The sequence below is a fragment of the Petromyzon marinus genome, chromosome 7 (genome assembly GCF_048934315.1).
Source record: "Petromyzon marinus isolate PM22_M1 ecotype Great Lakes invasive population chromosome 7, UKy_Petmar_22M1.pri1.0, whole genome shotgun sequence".
NCBI classification, from domain to species: Eukaryota; Metazoa; Chordata; class Hyperoartia; order Petromyzontiformes; family Petromyzontidae; genus Petromyzon; species Petromyzon marinus.
In genome coordinates, this window is record NC_133673.1 from 14,451,547 (window position 1) to 14,469,788 (window position 18,242).

An 18,242-nucleotide genomic window follows, 5' to 3' on the forward strand; every position below is an offset into this window, starting at 1 on the left:
TTATGGGTCTCTGTGTGAGTCTACGTGAGAAAGCATTGATGGTAGAGCCACTGGCAAAGAATTCCAGTTTATCATTGAATCCAACTCCACGTGGTCACCCGAGACTTGAACACCCGAGGCAGAGTCTGGCGCTTCCTCAAACCGGACTCACGAGGCGCGACGCTGATTGTCGTGATTAAAATCGATTCCAACACTCGTGACACGTGCATTGAATAATTCACGCGAGAATCGTGTTTTTTTAGATTATTTTACTTTTACCCAAAGTCAACATTTAAGTTAATGGAGCGAACAAACCACCCCTATATGAACGAGACAAACATTTCAGAAACTCTCCCAAGCAGGTGGTAAACACAAGACGAACACACAAGTAAAGTGGCTCTTGAATTGAACGTGGACCCCGAGGCATTGTGGGGGAATCGAAACACTTCTCGGTACCTTCTACACAAACAACGGGCGACCTTCCGTCATCACTGCCAAGGTCACCCCTGGAAAGCCACGGTGATGGATGTTCCGAATTGAGCTGCCCGGGTGGTGACCCGGTCCACTCACCAGTCACCAGGTCACCACCAAGCCCGCAACACCGTCTCATTTTTCATTACTGAATCGGCAGGTGACTTGCGAGAGTGTGTGTGTGTGTTCTTGGTTTTCGGATTTTATTTGGTGGTTTTATCTCAGGAGCCTGCCAAAGCAACCTTACCCACATACTCAGAGGCGTGCGCGTTGAAATGTCACCGGCACGCGAAATCAACGTCACAGCAGTGACAATCGAATAATATCGTCCCTTACGTTAACATACTTTTCGGGGGGGGGGGGGGGGAGAAACCTTGGCAGATTTACTGTGGAAATAACGTTAAATGTTGCGGGAAAAAAGTGCTGCAACTATTGGCCAAAACAAATTTCCGACTCTATACGTTTGTTTCACTCGTTTTAAATGATTCCGAATGCATACAATCGCATAGCATCTCGGCAGCTAAGTTGAATATGGTCATTACTTGGATGGGTAAAGAACCGGGCTTGCCGGGTGTTGTCGGCGTGCGGCTGTGAGGTGCGGCCAGGGAATGGCTGTGCTGAGTTACTTCCGAAATGCGTGGTGGACTTTCTGTTGGGCTGGCCTCCCCAATTTCCTCCCACACGTAGCCAATTTCTCGCCAATGAAATAATTGGCCAAACACTCCCGAACAGTCTTGATACCCACAGTGAAGGTTTTTATACCTGGGTCAATAACTGGCAGGATACAGATCCTGTAATACTCACAAAATGCATATTTATTTTACGTAATAATATCAACACAAGATGCCCTCTGCACTCCAGAGTCACGCAATATTTCTCTTCAGTTTTAATATCTTCTTGGGCAGTTAAGCTCCCCCGTAGTGCGAATTCCCTTCCCAGGGCTGTGACTTAACACAATTATTTGTGAAACACGTCTCATTGCGTTGGAATATTCCCCCCAGCTCCGCTTAAAAACGGTATTGTTATTACAAGAGCTGATATCACCCCTAGAGCCACTAACACATACTGTCCACGCAGCAAAGTTGCAAACATCGGGGACCGAATACTCGTATGGAATCGCTCCAATCTCACATCCAATGCACATCAAAAGGTAGAACTTATAAAACGAACGTGTGGTTTAAAACTACGGCTTGGAACGACGCATCGATTTGTCGATTGCACTGCGCAATATGGATTTCTAAAGGTCGCCACGCACACACGGAAGAACCGTTCGCGTTCCTTCCATATTTGTCCGTGTTTTACCTCCGTGGGTTTACATAACCCCTGCAGCCACTGGAGGCGCTACTATTCACTTGAATATTGGCCGTGTGGGCGCGTGGTGGTGTGGGGGGAGTAAGATCCGATTCTTCGAATGGAATCGCGACACCAATCCGCAAACCATTCGTCTAAACGTCAGGATCGTTCTGCCCTAAATCAAAAAACATACGCCCAACATTATTTTCCTGTATTGCAAAAAAAAAATCCAGCAGAATCATAGACGGCACAACGAGCGGGCACGCTGTTCCTGGATCCACTGCTGTGCTGTGATGACATTTGTATGAATTGAGCGTCCGTGGAGCATCCAACTGTTGGCGCCACATCATAATATAACGGCGAGTCAAGATCCTATCAGCAGGAACGCGGTGTTCACGAGAACCCGAAACGCGAATTATGGATTTTTTGTGCGAATGCGTGTTAATGACACGCTATAAATATGTAATGCGAGACGCTTCCCCTATAATATATGCTGTCTCGTGTTATAGAAGCAGCAGCAACAAATAATGAAACGAATTGATTACCAGAAAAAATGCAAAATAATCCAACATCATCATCATCATCGTCGTACTTGATAGCAGCCGTGTTTCTATCCACTGCTGGATGAATGCATTACCCCTCCCCCCCACCCCCGACTACGATCATCGCTATCTCTCAAAGTCGCCCGGTGCCACACTCCATCCCGCACCTTCTCATCACTCCGTCTCCTAAGTGGTAATCCTCTCTCCACCCCTTTGGCTGCTTTTCCGTCACCAGTCTCGCCCCACGGCCATGGTCCCATCTCATCGACGGGTCTCGCTCAAGGCCGCTCGCCCTCCTTAAGACTGTTGGCTTCGGATAAGTGCGAAAGAAGTTCAACATACATACATAACAAACTCGACGTAACCCGATACCAATCAAGACAAAACCCTGTTCTTCATCCAGTCGCGCAGTCATTGCACAGCAATTGCACAGCAATGACTACTTCCCACTATGCATTTGATGTACACGTGCAAATTATAAGCGAAAAGTGCAATTACAAGCACACACCCACTCACGTGGAAAATCAATTCAACAAAAAGCTACGCATTTGCAACATCTTTTCGCAGTCACTGTCTCTTTGTTGACAGCAAAGGGCTCCCCCCAGCTTGGCTCAGCTGGGAGTCACGGGGCAGCTGTTGGCTAAAGCTATTCTTGGGATTCTTGCAATGGAATCGAAATGTTTGCAAATACTGAGGGGCCGCAGGCTGTAGCACACTCGCGCTTTGGAGGGCCTGTTGCATTGTCTGTGTGTCGTTCGTAGATACGCTGGGCGAAATGTTTCACTGAACAGGGTGTTTTTTTCAGGCTCACTCGTAGACCGGCGATTATGCGTCGCATGATTAGTAGCCAGAGCCATCACGGACGTGGTGTGCCGGGTGCAGAAAATAAATTCGAGTCACAGACACACACAGGCTTCGGGTTAAATGTCAAGCCCTGTTTCGGCTGAAGCAAGCAAAAAAATAACATCCCAAATATTATATAATATAAAAAAATATTACATCAAAATATAATATCGAAAAATATGATGTCCAATATATATAAAAAATATATAAAAAATAATATTAAAAAATATAAAAAATAGAATAGAAAAAATATTATACTAAAAAATATAATATTAATAAATATTACCTAACAAAAATATCTAAAATCTAATATAAAAAAGATAATATAAAAAATATATCAAACCAAATATCACGCAAGCAAATCCTCAACCGAATTTGGGGCGTTGGACCAAACGTGTTGGAGGTGAGTTTTCAAGACGGACTTCACGATAGCTACGATGCAGAGGCCCCATACCACTGCTTCGTGGAAAACAAGCGCAGTGCAAACAAGGGTCCGGATTTTAAATGCCTCGGCATCTCCAAGTGCCTTAACATCACATCTCAAACATTACTATTCTTTGCTGCAGTCTAGCCAGGGTGCAGTGGCAGCTGTCCCTGTGCGGCACAAGGTGGCATTACTTAATTTCGAAGGCAGAGCCACACACGTGGGTGGCTTGTGGCTCCAGGTTGAGAAGACTAAAAACTCCACTCCGGGTTTTGCAGTCTCAGATGATGCGTGCAGGCGGATTAATTGATCATTAGAATGTAGAGGCAGCGATGACGATGCCACAGTGCTTGATTATAAATCCACTGCAATCGCATTAAGGTGACTCGGCGAATCCACCTGCACGTTCCACCTGACAATGGGAAAACACGGAGTGGAGTTTCGCAGCCTGCTGATGCTGAGAGCCGCAAGCCACCACCGGTCCACACCATCAATGCACGCGAAGTCTTACACTTCTGTGTGGCATCCGTGCGAGCTCCGTGCTGTCATTTGCAGAAGGCAATTGATGAAGCACTGTGCCCGGGACAGGAATTCCGAAGGAGGAACTTTGTTCTCAGGAGGTGATCGTTTTAATCCTGGGCCGTGCCGCTGTGCGCTTCCCCCAGCAGAGCCAGCCGCATCCTCCCGAGCGAGAACAGATGCCTCGGAGTGGTTTCATTAAGTGCTGTGACAACGAGGGACCATAAAGTGCCGAAGCACTCCATGCGTGGGTGCCTTTACATCAACACATCATTTAAAAAAAAAGCGGCGTTGAATCGTACCATAGGATCCGTAGGGCGGTGTCTCGGAGGTTATGCAGTGCCGTGACCATTAAATGCCACTAGGGCAACACTCGTGTCGCTTGGAGACAGGATAAAGGGCTCAGCTGTCCTGTGCCTCATTTTTTAAAACATATTTATTTTTGTCTTATTCCCAATTTTATTCCGATTGAGACAAACACAATTGGCATTTTTTTATTTAAAGCTTTCGTGACTGCAGTGATTCATATTCTTGGTTCTTTCGGTAAAGTCACGTAGAAGGGAATCAATAAAATAATAAAAATATAACTATATTTTAACAATATATTTGTATTATTAAATATAAAAATAATAAAATAATAAAAAGAAAAAATATATTTTAACAAAAAATATCTTTTTATTATTAAATATAAAAATATATTTTTCTTATTTTTCGGTAAAGTCACGTAGAAGGGAAACAAGAAAATAACAAATATAAAAATATATTTTTATTATTAAATATAAAAATAGATTTTATTGTTTCCCTTCTACGTGACTTTACCGAAAGAGCCAAGAACACAATTGGCATTCTGAACCCTCGCACAGCAATGCGTTATCCCATGCTAGAGAATGGGCCGTGGAAGGAGATATTTCAGAACCGCTTCTGAGATCTTGTCTGTTGACCTCTTAGGGGCCATCCATTTAGTACGGACGCAAAAATCTGTCAAAACTTGACCCCTCTCCCCCTCCCTGTACGCACGTGTACTTCTTACACCCCCCCCCCCCACCTGCGTACGTACTCTTGACGCACCCCCCCCCGCCCCCTCAGAATCCTATAGAACGGCCGATATTTAATCCACGCAGAAACGATCAAGGATGAATAATATTAACGTTTTTAAGCAGACAGATATCTAACTAATTTGAAGGCCAATGTAGACAAATTATTGTCGAGGCTTCACCCCCCCCCCCCCCGTTTCTTACGCGTACGCACATTGCCAGTAGACACTCCATACGCAGGTGTACGCAGTTAGGTTAACCCCCTCCCTCCTCCATGCGTACATACTAAATGGATGGCCCCTAACCCACACGAGGGGGCTCTGAAATTTCCCCACACGGCCTGTTTCAAACATGTCCATCGCATGGCACCGAAACTGCACTTTTATTTGTGTAATTCTCAGAGCTGAACCAAGTGAACATAAAAAATATATTTGCGATCAACGGTGACCAGGCTGAGCCCATCGACTCGCTGCACGTGAGAACCCAGCGTCTCAGTCATGCTGGTTCAGTGCTCTGACCCCTGGGCCACCCAGCCACTTCCAGCCACCTCTGACCGATCATTAAATCGGCCACAGGTGGCATCTGTTTGTTGGAAGTTGCCCATAAAGTCCAATTTGGTTTAACTGAAACAATAATGAAAGTAATAACTGAATTTACATATTCCCATGCCATACGTTACATTATAACAGTGGCCGTCCTATGTATGTATGGATAACTGTCATGGGAATGTGGAATGTTCACCGCTGACTCGGTGCCACCAATGAAAACGACCCCATTTGCTCATATGAGTCGGGAGGTACTTTCCAATTGTTTAGCAGAAGAGCCCGAATCTCCAGGATCTCTCCAGGATCTCTCCAGGCTTGTTTTGCCCATTCCATGAGCGCGTGCTTGCCATGTGATTGTTAACCAGACTACGGATAGAGAGAGAACCCATGCATACTAGGGGGTGACACTCAACAAGGCCCACCTTCCCATAGCTGTTGTTGCTTTTTAAAAATTAAAATGTAGTTCTTGTAAGTACAGCATGCTTGATTTGAAGCTTTCGTGACTGCAGGAATCCATACTCTTTGGTTCTTTCAGTAAAGTCACGTAGGTAGAAATACATTAAAATAAAACAAATCACGACGTTTCGATTGCAACACAAGCAATCCCCACCTGATGATGATTGCTTGTGTTGCAATCGAAATGTCGTGATTTGTTTTATTTTAATTTATTTCTAACTACGTGACTTTACAGAAAGAACCAAAGAGTACAGTATGATATTTGAATTAGGTGATATGGAAATGCTGCAGCCAATTCAATACCTTTTAAAGAATGCGCCATAAAAAAGTCACATTTCAACGGTTACCGCTCTTGAACGGGTTTACATAACAATAAACATTAAATTGCGAACCCTTTGTCAATCTCCCTGCTCTATGTATTCCAGAAGAGAAATTGGACCGCGTTATTTGTATTTATTTATCAACAGAGAGAGAGAGCGAGACACAAAAGCAAGGACACCAGCCAGACCTTTTGTGAGGCCTCACGTCCACGGGCAACGGTAAAATAACCCCCCACCCACACCAATAAGTCACAGCTACCCCCACTCTGTCACCTTTAACCAACAACAACAACAGCTGCTGCTGCTGCCGCCGTATTCAACAGGCGCTGGCGAGGAGATAAACCTTCGGGCAACAATGGGCACAGCAGCTAACAGCAGATCCCGGGGCCAGGCCGTGCTGAAATCCCCCACTGGTGACATTCGAAAGTTGGCGAAGCTGTCCGAGCTGCACTGGGTGATACCAAAGTCGTCGAGGTTGTTTATTTTTTTATTTTATTTTCGCGCGCGATGAATACGCCGATGCAGAGCGGCGTGGTCACGCTGCAAGATGATTGACTAAATTGATCCCGCCGGCTAGAAGCTGAAGGCGCTGCAAAGAGCAGATGCATGACGACGTATCATCAGCGGCAGAGATGCGTTGCAGAATTGGTTAAAAATAATAATTTGGCAACAACAACAACACCAACAAAAAAACAGAACTTAGCGAAATACTCCCCGACCACGCGAAGATAAATTACCGGGCTGCACGATGCGCTTCGTTGAGTAAGGCGCGTCACTTAGGGAGGCACAAATGACCCCAATATTGAATTCGCCGTCTTTCTTTTAACTAATTGCCGGCTCAATGTTCATCGTTGGTCATGTCTTTGGCTAATCACACGAGGACAGCGATTGATTTTGCACGATATTGTTAGACTGGATAAATGAAGAGCAGTCAGTTTAACATGTGGTAGGCTTTCGCGACCAATATCATCCATAATACAGGTTTTTTCGGGTTAGATCGCGTATGTCAAATGTGTCGTTAAACCTGGCTGTCGCCTGGTGAAGCTAGTTGTAATAATTACTGGCGAAACGTCATACTCAGATTGTAAATGTTGTGGCTTTGCTTTCCAACACACCAGTGCGTTGTACTAGTAACGCATTGGCACGTTCTGTTTACGTGACAAACCTTACTTGTTGGCCGTGTCGGGTGGTGGCGGGTTTAACGACACATTTATATATTTACGCAATCTATCCCAAAACACCTGTATTATGACAGAGCAGTCCGGTGGGTCATTGTCAATGTATGGATTTAACTCCATGGCCTTTAGATACACGGCGGGTTTATCCCTGCCGAGCCCCCGGCCCCCTATCACACCTCCCGTCCAGCGACACACACTGAACGGAAAGTTTAATTGGCGGGGCACACGTGGAAAACGGAGGTGAGAAACACTCCCCCCACCCTCCCCCCCCCCAATTACGTTCGTGTCATCCGATGAGTCGAGTGATCGAGGACACTCGGAAGAGGAATGGGCGACTTGAGAAATCGGGAGAGGCCCCTCTCAACCGATATCCGTCGCAGCCATGGTCGGGAATCCACTTCACAGCAAGCGGCACACTTCAAAAATGAGCCAACCTAATTGGCCTCGGGGGGGGGGGGGGGGCACTGACCCCGTTTTACTGTACACTGGGCCGGTAGGCGATCACGGCGATCGCCTGTGCACATAATTACACACGGGCACGTAATTTCTGCTGTGGAGCAAGGGGCATTTAGCTGACGCCGCGGTGTGCGCGCGTGCATCGAGTGGGGAGCGCTGGTGTAGCGGTTAGCGCTACGCTGCGCTACGAACCCGGCCACCCGAGTTCGATTCCCGCTCACGGCCAACACCGGTGACGATTATCTGAACGGGTCCTGGGCCTCCCCTAGGTCGACTCAGCCTGAAATCAGTACCTGGTGCGGTGTGTAAACATCGCCACTGGGGGGACAAAGGCGTTCGGGCGTGGTGCTGGCCACCCACCCCTTGTGTGCTGTGCCGGGCTTCATAGCTGCTCGCTAACAGCACTTGCCCCTACGGTCTGTTACAGGCTACACGGGGATCTTTGTCTTTGCACGCACCGAGAGGCAAGGGCGGTCACGCAGAGGACGGACCCGTCTCGATTGCCAAAGTCTGGAGGAAGAGCACCACGGAAGAAGGCGATGAAGATGACGATGATGATGACAGTCAAGTTACGAGCCGGTATCGAAGCGAATGCATTGATTTGTTGTTGTTTCACCACTCCAACTACTGTTGATCGCGCCGTGGTTTCTTGCGAGGGTCCGCTTGAAGTGGGGCGATGCATTTCCCGCAGCTCATTCTTCTCTGGATCGCACAACTCGCGATGAAAACCATCTGACCAACTCACCCCCCCCCCCCCCCGGAATGCGCCCTAATTGCGCCCACGACTCTGGAGACTGCACGGGGGGGGGGGGGCGTGGGGGGGGGGTAAGAGCCTGCAGGAGTCTTTCGATGGGTGACCGGGCGTGATGGATGAACAACAGATAGGTGCGGTCGGTGCCGTGAGATTTTGAGGTGCAGTGCAGCTGAACTCCGTCGGTAATCCCCGAGCAACGCATTCTGCGATCAGGCGCACTCACCAGCGTGGCGAAGTATGGCCAAAAGATAACCCTCCCATCGCCGTTATCTGCTAAACGTGGGCGCGTGCTCATCCAGCGGTGAGCTTCAAAAACAGGGAGACGATTCCGTTACAACAGCAAACAATGGTGTTCATGGCTTTGTGTTTTCACTTCGAATTAGATCACAACAGGTGACTCAGACGCGCAGCTTTAAAAGCCAATCTTTGTCATCCAACAACCTCTACACGCACAAGTCTAAAACACAAATGCCTGCGTCCTTTCACTGGAAAAAACACCTCTGCGGTACAAAATTCTACTCACCTGGTATCGACAATCAAGGGTATTTCCCTGTCCCCAGACGACCTGCTTGTCAGTTTTGATGTAATTTCCTTATTTACCAAGGTTCCTGTACCTGACACCATCGCAATCATTGAAGACTTGGTTCATCAAGGACTAAACACTGAGGTACCCCCCTGGTGAGACACTGTTTAACCAATACATACTTCACTTGGAATGGAACTTTCTACAAACAAACTGAGGGCACCCCAATGGGCTCCCCCCTATCTCCGGTTATAGCTAACATTTTCATGGAGAAATTTGAGACTGACGCTATCCAGACTGCCACTCTGCGCCCAACCTTATGGAAGAGGTACGTGGATGACACTTTTGTCATCTGGCCACATGGCCGGCCTGCTCTAGACCAATTCTTCGACCACATCAATTCCATACACCCAGCCATCAGATTTACCATGGAAGTCGAAAAAGATGGCAAGCTACCTTTTTTTGGACGTCCTAATTAAAAAGAGACCTGATGGTTCAATGAGCCACTCTGTCTACAGGAAAGCTACCCATACGGGTGCTTATCTGAAACCGGATTCCCACCACCATCCATCACAGAAGAATTCTCTCATCAAGACTCTATCATAGAGCCCAATGCATTTCCGACCAGGAACACATAGGCAGTGAACTCAAGCACGTACACCAAGCTCTTAAGGCTAATGGTTACTCCGATTATACAATCCGCAAAGCTATCACTCAAACCATGAAGAAGGACCCTCTTGAGGAGCCTTTCAAAACCATCACTTTACCCTACATTGCGGGGATCACAAAAAAGATCTCCAAAATCTTGAATAAACACAAGATCCAGGTCCGTTTCAACACATTACATAAAATCCGTGATCTGGTTCCGTCTGTAAAAGATGTGATTCCGGACATACAGTACCCTGGTGTCTACAAACTAAGTTGCCTCTGTGGTAGTATTCTTAGTTTTTTCGGTAAAGTCAACGTGACTTTACCGAAAAAACTAAGAATATGAATTACTGCAGTCACGAAAGCTTTAAATCAAAATTCTGTGGTAGTAGTTACATTGGAGAAACCAAACGCCATGTCTCGGACCGCATTCGTGAACACAAAGCAGACCTTAAACACGGTAGGACCAACACCTCGGCCATGGCAGATCATTGTTATAATTCAGTAGGCTCACATGACATTGACTTTTCCAAGACAGAGGTTCTTTGCAAGCCATCTGGCTACCATGAGAGATTCGTTCATGAGGCTATCCACATATACAAGCACAGAGACAATTTCAACCGAGAAGATGGATTCTGGCTTAGCAATCATTGGAAAGATTTGATAAACCATTTCAGGTCTTAATTGATTGTTCATGCTTACAGTGGCTTTCAGACAGCATACATTAATTTTTCGTCTCCCCCCTCCTCTTTTCAGAACATAGATGGACTCGTCCTTCTAAATAAACTGTCAAATCGCTGCGCGTGGCGCTGACGTTTTTTTTTATAAATAAATAAATACACCGTTTAAAAATAAATACATTTATGCAAACTGACACACCTGATGACGACCGTTTGTGTTATGGTCGAAACGTCGTGAGAATTTTTATTGTTTTTATATATATTTTATTATTTTATTGTTTCCCTTCAACGTGACTTTACCGAAAGAGCTAAGAATATAAATACAAATGCCTCGTCAACCTTCGCATCTGTTCGTGCGAGCTTGCCGTATCACGAATGCGGTCCTCAGACCCGCACCGCTGCGGTTAATTCACCTGCAGCACCGTGCATGCTGAACGGCATCTTGCACACTGTGCGCTCATATCTCTCGATGTTAAGACGATGAGGCTTAACGATGACAGGCTCGCAATTGACTGTCAAATCTAACTTCGCGGAGCGTCCAGCGTGCTACCCCGCCGCGTGCTAAGCGGGGTTTTCTCCGGCTAACTCCCGTTTCCTCTCTCGTAAGGGAGAACGGGGAATTGACGACGTTGGCCAAAGATCCCAATCCGGCAGGGCAATTTTGAGGGTGTTGTAAGGCCTCCTCGGCGAGGCTTTCCTGGGTAAATTTGAAACATTGCTTTTGGCATCATCATCATCATCGTCGTCGATTCTATCCTTCATGTCATTGCAATTCCCCGAGCCAGTTGCGTAGCTCAAGTGGGGCTGGCAGGGAGTGTCTTGGCCCCCCCCCCCCCTCTCCCTGGTGGCCAAAGCTACGGGTTGGGCATCCCCCCCCCCCCCCCCCCTTTCAACAACAGTGGCATAGAACAAAAATATCAAAGCTGATAACGTCGTTACTACGCCACTGATAATGTAGTTACTACGCCACTGATAATGTAGTTACTACGCCACTGATAATGTAGTCACTACGCCACTGATAATGTAGTTACTACGCCACTGATAACGTAGTCACTACGTCACTGATAATGTAGCTACTACGCCACTGATAATGTAGTTACTACGCCACTGATAATGTAGTCACTACGTCACTGATAATGTAGCTACTACGCCACTGAAAATGTAGTTACTACACCACTGGTAATGTAGTTACTACGCCACTGATAATATCATTACTACACCACTTATAATGTAGTCACTACGCCACTGATAATGTAGTTACTACGCCACTGATAATATCGTTACTACGCCACTGATAATGTAGTTACTACGCCACTGATAATGTAGTTACTACGCCACTGATAATATCATTACTACGCCACTGATAATGTAGTCACTATGCCACTGATAATATCATTACTACGCCACTTATAATGTAGTTACTAGGCCACTGATAATGTCGTTATGACGCCACTGATAATGTAGTTACTACGCCACTTATAATGTAGTTACTACGCCACTGATAATGTAGTTACTACGCCACTGATAATATCGTTACTACGCCACTGATAATGTAGTTACTACGCCACTGATAATATCGTTACTACGCCACTGATAATGTAGTTACTACACCACTGATAATGTAGTCACTACGCCACTGATAATATCATTACTACGCCACTGATAATGTAGTTACTACACCACTGATAATGTAGTCACTACACCACTGATAATTCACTATGCAACACAATTTTTGTTCCTGGGTAGTAAGTGTTATTTTGTAATTGCTTATGCCTAAAAAGTATAGAAAATGGCTTTTATTCCCCACAAATTTGCTTTTGTGACCAGGACAGTGATTTTTTGAAATTTACATATTTTCAAGGAGTAAACCAGCGAATTTGTGTATTTACGTTCACATAAAGTCAGATAAAACAACATATGAATAAAAATTTACATGTGTTTATGCTAAAGTAATACAAAAATGACAACATAAGATTTAGAAATGATTCGTTTATCGAGATTTACGATTATACTGTAAATAACTTTCACGAATCAGCCCCCAAATGTAGTCTTCCATCATGTTCTTGTTATACTGTCCTTGGTAACAGCGTTCAAAGTCCAGTATATCCTGGTGGAAGCGCTCGCCTTGCTCCTCCGAGTACGCTCCCATGTGCTCCTTGAATTTATCAAGATCTTCACCGGAGTCTCAAACAGCTCCACAAAGTTTTCCATCTTGTGATTGCCTAGGAAGCCACGAACAACTGCGGCAAAGCTGTCCCAAGCCGCTGTTTCCTTACTAGTGAGCTTCTTGGGGAATTCATTGCACTCCAGGATCTTCTTTATCTGTGGTCCAACGAAGACACAGGCTTTGACCTTTGCCTCAGACAGCTTAGGGAAGGAGTCTTGAAGGTACTTGAAGGATGCCGACTCCATATCTACGGCTCTGACAAATTGTTTCATAAGGCCCAATTTGATGTGCAGTGGTGGCATCAGCACCTTCCGGGGGTCCACCAGTGGCTCCCGCTTGACGTTGTTCCTCCCCACGGAGAACTCGCTCCGCTGTGGCAAGTCCCGCCTGTGGTAGTGCGCCTTGGTGTCCCTGCTGTCCCAAAGGCTAATATAGCAGGGAAACTTGGTAAAACGGCCTTGAAGACCCATCAGAAATGCCACCATTTTGAAGTCTCCGATGACCTCTCAGCCGTACTCATCATACTTCAAGGCGTCCAGCAAGGTCTTGATGCTGTTGTAATCCTCTTTGAGGTGCACCGAGTTAGACCAGGGGAAGAGATGGGTACTTGTTACCATTATGGAGCAGTATGGCTTTGAGGCTCCTGGATGAGCTGTCAATGAAGAGGCGCCACTCATTCTGGTTACAGGCAATTCCGATTGCCTCGAACAGACTGGTCACATTGTGGCAGAAGCAGAGCCCATCTTGGCGGGTGAAGAAGCTACAGAAAAGTTGGTGACGCTTCCTCTGATCTGCGACTTGCAAACTTTCATCAAACAAGTTTCACTGCTTGAGCCTATACGTCAAAAGCTCGGTATTGGACTTGTTGGGACCAATATCTCTGATCAAGTCGTTGAGGTATTTTTGGTTGGGGTAGTATGGGTTTCTCTCCTCAACTCCACCTCTGAAATTGTCATCTGGATATACAATGTCTTCCTCGCTCTCTGACTTGCTGCTCTCTTCTAAAGACGGCTGCTCTCTCTCTGGAGGAGTGGGTACGGGGAGCTCATGGCAGTGTGGCACCGGGGCGATGGATGAAGGAAGGTCCGGATACGTGATAGCAGGTGCATTCTTGCCAGTCTGACGTTTGGAAGGGTCCACCATGCTGAAGTAGCAGTTGCTTGAGTGGTCAGTGGGTTCCCGACAAATTATTGGGATAGCAAACTTCATGGCTCTCTTTTCCCCTCTGTACCATCCTACAAAAATACATTTATTTCACCCATGACTAATGTGTAAGAGATTCTCGCAACATTTTTCATATATGATATATATTTTCAATAACATTGACCATTGTAAAACATTTTAAAATTTATAACTTTTGCAATTTTAATTTTTTTATAACATAAAATTCCTAGCAATAATTGTCCATTTTACCTTTCAAAGTTTTTCTGCATTGCTCGCAGGTGAAATGAGGTGCCCAGGGTTTGTCTTGATCCCCGACAGGCATGCTGAAATATGCCTTGTAGGCCTCACACATCTTCGCAGATGCTTTCACAGAGTACTTTTTGCTCTTGTCTTGATAAATTGGCCGCAGACAAGCAAAATGCATCCGCCAGATGCTTGCAGCCTCTTGATGCCATCTCAGAAAAATGCAGATATGTATCCACTTAGGCAGCTGGAACTTAAGGCCCCTGTATTTATACTACTATTTACATTACTGGAACGTTCTAGAATGTTCTAGAAGTTACTCCAAGTTTACTCAGCACTGAATCTATCTGGAATGTTCTGGAAAATAGTTAAATTTCTAAACATCACTGTCCAGGTTACAAACGCAAAGTTTGTGGGGAATAATAGCCATTTTCTGTACTTTTGAGGCATAAGCAATTAGGAAATAACACTTACTACCCAGGAACAAAAAAATATTTAAAAAATGTGTTACACAGTGTAATGTAGTTACTAAGCTACTGCCCTTAGCGCTTACGAGTGCGGGTCACGCAAAGCAATCGCCACACCCATCTCCCGAGTGGGACACGAGGTGGCTCCAATCAACGCACCTGCTGCTGCTACTGCACCTGATGATGCTGCTGCTGCTGCTACTGCACCTGATGCTGCTGCTGTTACTGCACCTGATGCTGCTGCTGCTACTGCACCTGCCCCAAGTAAACTCACCTGCAACGCAGAGTTCCGGGCCCTTCAGCTCTGACAATGAGAGCAGCTCCCTCCACCCACCAACCCCCGTAAAACATCAGTCCCCCCCTCACCAGAGGTTCCACTCACAGCCAGCACTTGAACTCTAAACCGCCTCACCGATAGGACATTTGCTTCTTGATGGTGATGTCCGGCAGGTCACCCACGAATTGGTGGACGCACGCGGTCTCCTCCAGCGGTCGACCCTCCGGCACGTCCTCCAGTCCTCCCTGCGAGATCCACGCAGAGGAGCGACCGGTCCGCGTTGGGACGTCGGTGGCGCGCCACGCCATCTCGCCTCGCTCTTCTCCTCCGCTCTTTGGCGCAGCTTCAGCCATTCCGACGTCTTTGCTGCTGCGCGTCTGTCTGTGTGTGTGGTGTGTGTCTCTGTGTGTGTCTGTGTGTGTGTGTCTGTGTGTAAAGGGATCTACCACGTTCGCAAAGGATGCTGTCTTTTATTAATACAAATAAACCACTGGCTGTTGACACCACGCGCGTCTCTCGCTCGCTCTCTCTGTTCCCCCGAACTCGCTGACACACACACACGCTCGCTCGCTCTCACTCTCTCAACCGATCAAAGTGGGCTGTTCCCGATCCCACTGCCGTGCTATAAGCAAGCTAGGCGGTGCCGCTCGACCGCCGCCGCTGATGCTGCAGTGTGAGCGAGATGCCGAGCGGACGGAATGAAAGCGGATCAGGCGCGTGGGGCGGTGCGAGTCAGAGGAGGCACCCCTCGCTGGTGAGCGCGCGCGTGAGTGCGCGCGCCGCCCCGAGGCACTGAGCAGCCAACAGGGCCCGAGCGTCCACACCTCCTGCACGGAACTGGCGGCGCGGGGTGGGGGGGTACGGCTTGGGGGGCGGTCCTGGTGAATGCAACCGGAGCGGTTTGGTGCGATATGCGTCGCGTCTGGTGGTGTCGCGTGCGGGATAGAGCGATGGACTCCGCGGGGGGAGGGGGGGTTGCCGTTGTTTGTTTGGGGGCTGCTATTGGCTTCTGTTGGGCGGGGTGCTGGACAGGGTAGGGGGGTGTGGGTGTTGGGGGCGCGGTGGTGGGGGGGGGGTGCGGTTGGGGGGGGGTCATTTTGCGCTGTGGGTGCCAGTGGGTGGGTAGTTAGTAATGTGTCGAGCGCGCGAGATGTTGGGTAGAAAGTAGTGTGAGCTGGGAGATGCTATTGTGCTATTTAGTTTGGGGGTGCTCTTGGTTTCTAGGCGCTATGGAAATTCGAATTTGTTTTTTAACCCAGCAGAGCCTCGCTGAGTCTCAAGACACTTTTTCGAGAGGTTGCTGCCAATATATCGCAGCAGGGGGCCATTGCTGCGGCCAACCCAATTTAAGTAGGCCGCAGGTAAATATCTCAGCATCGGGGCGATTGGCCAATACCGGTTGCATTGTATGGTGGTTTCGTTGAGAGCTATGGGAGGAAACTGCTGAACCCGGAGGAAACGCACGACCATCAGGGGCAGAGAAGAGAAACTCCACACTGAAAGGCGCCCGAATTGAATCGATTCCCTGTTTTTATTTTTTAATGCGCGCGTTACTGCTGGAGTGGACTGGGATCGGGGGATCCGAGGTGCTATTTGGTGATGGTGCCATTGATTTGTAGGCGCTCTTGTGTGTGTGTAGGGGGAGCGGTGGCGTAGCGGTTAGCACGCTGCGCTCCAAACCCAGCGACCCGACGATTTATATGAAGCTTCGAGTAACCTCGTGCGGTGCTTGAGCGTTACTACCGGCGAGACAAAGGCGGCCGGGCGTGGTGTTGGCCATCCGTCCCCTCGTGTGCCATACCGGCCTTCATAGGTGCTCGCTAACAGCACTTGCCCCGACAGTCTGTTACAGGATACACGGGGGATCTTTGTCGTTGTGCGCGTGATAGGAGGGTGGGGGGTGTTATTGAGTGAGCGGTGTCACAGGGTGGGGCGTGCTCTATCTAGGCTGTTGGTGCTAACGGGCGAGCGATGCTATTGATTGGGTGGAGGATGCTGTGCGGCGCGTGTTCCGTGCTGCTGCAGGGTACGGGGTGATATTGTGCGAGAGCTACAGTCGGTTGTGGATTGTTCGCTGACGGTGGCGGAGGGGGGTGGGGTCTGTAAGGCGGAGGAGGCTGCTCTCGTGAGTGCCCTGCCGGGTGGTAGGAAGTCAATTGGTGGCGGGTATGGGGTCGCCTCGACTGCAGCCCTTGCACCCCTTCGATTCTCAATCGTTCAACATTGTACAATGTTAATAAACACGTAGGCTTGCTGAAAACAAAGTAGTTGTACTTACGTGCCCGTGCTTAATTTGTGTTTGCGATTATTTACTTTCCAAAACACACAAAAAATATATCTGCCCATGTCTCGCACAACCCAGAAAGGACATCCCCCCCCGCACCCCCCCCCCCCGCGTGGGTGCGTGCACCCCAAGTTAAGAAGAATCCACTGCCGTGGAATGTGGCTAAAATCGGCCTCGTCTAGACCCTGGGCTCTGAAGACGAGGCCAGACGAGGCCGGAGAGGCCCACGCCCGAGAAGGAGCACGGGCGGATCATCATCGCTCTTTGGCAGTAGCAGCGTGACTGGCACCGTGGCGTCGCGGCTGGATGAGCCGTGCTGATTCAGTGCGGAGCACGGGGAAGTTCCCAGGTTCCTGCTCGTTACGAAGGTGATGAATTCGTGTTGTTTTCACTCGCGCTGTCTGTTGGAGAAAGGGGAACAAACGTCGTCCACTCTGCTCGTTTTTTCACTCTCTCGCTCTTGCGATGCGGTCACATTGATTTGCTGTATAATGCCAAATACAGGGTGCTTCAAAAAAATGTTCACACTCCGGAGAATTTGCAGCAATACCGCAAGAAATGTGCCTCCGGGCTCTGGAGACCACCTGGAGAAGATTCAAGGCACGCGTTGACAATGCTGGCGAACAAGTGGACACCCTTTGACTTTTTGAAGCTATTAACATACATTTGTTATCATATTCTTAGCTCTTTCGGTAAAGTCACATTGAAGGGAAACAATAAAATAATAAAATATATTTAAACAATAATATATTATTATTTTATTGTTTCCCTTCAACGTGACTTTACCGAAAGAGCTAAGAATATGAATTACTGCAGTCACGAAAGCTTTAAATCAAAATTTGTTATCATGTTACAGAGTTTTGATTTAAAGCTTTCGTGACTGCAGGGATTCATTTTCTTGGTTCTTTCGGTAAAGTCACGTAGAAGGGAAACAATAAAATAATAAAAATATAAAACAATAAAATTCTCACGACG

At 47.5% G+C, this 18,242-nt stretch overlaps 1 protein-coding gene and 1 long non-coding RNA gene across 2 annotated transcripts in view; one reads left to right on the forward strand and one right to left on the reverse strand.

The window, feature by feature from the left end:
* Positions 1 to 15,336, reverse strand: part of LOC116940025 (diacylglycerol kinase iota-like) — a 299,404-nt gene extending 284,068 nt beyond the window's left edge. Inside the window, exon 1 of the mRNA XM_032949255.2 lies at positions 15,119 to 15,336. Coding sequence (XP_032805146.1) covers positions 15,119 to 15,336 — 218 coding nt within the window. The remainder of the gene's footprint in view (positions 1 to 15,118) is intronic.
* On the forward strand, positions 7,901 to 15,486 carry LOC142924002 (uncharacterized). The gene is made up of 2 exons (XR_012941126.1): positions 7,901 to 8,639; positions 15,157 to 15,486. It is a non-coding gene; the product is annotated as an uncharacterized LOC142924002 (long non-coding RNA).
* Positions 15,487 to 18,242: the final 2,756 nt, after the last annotated feature.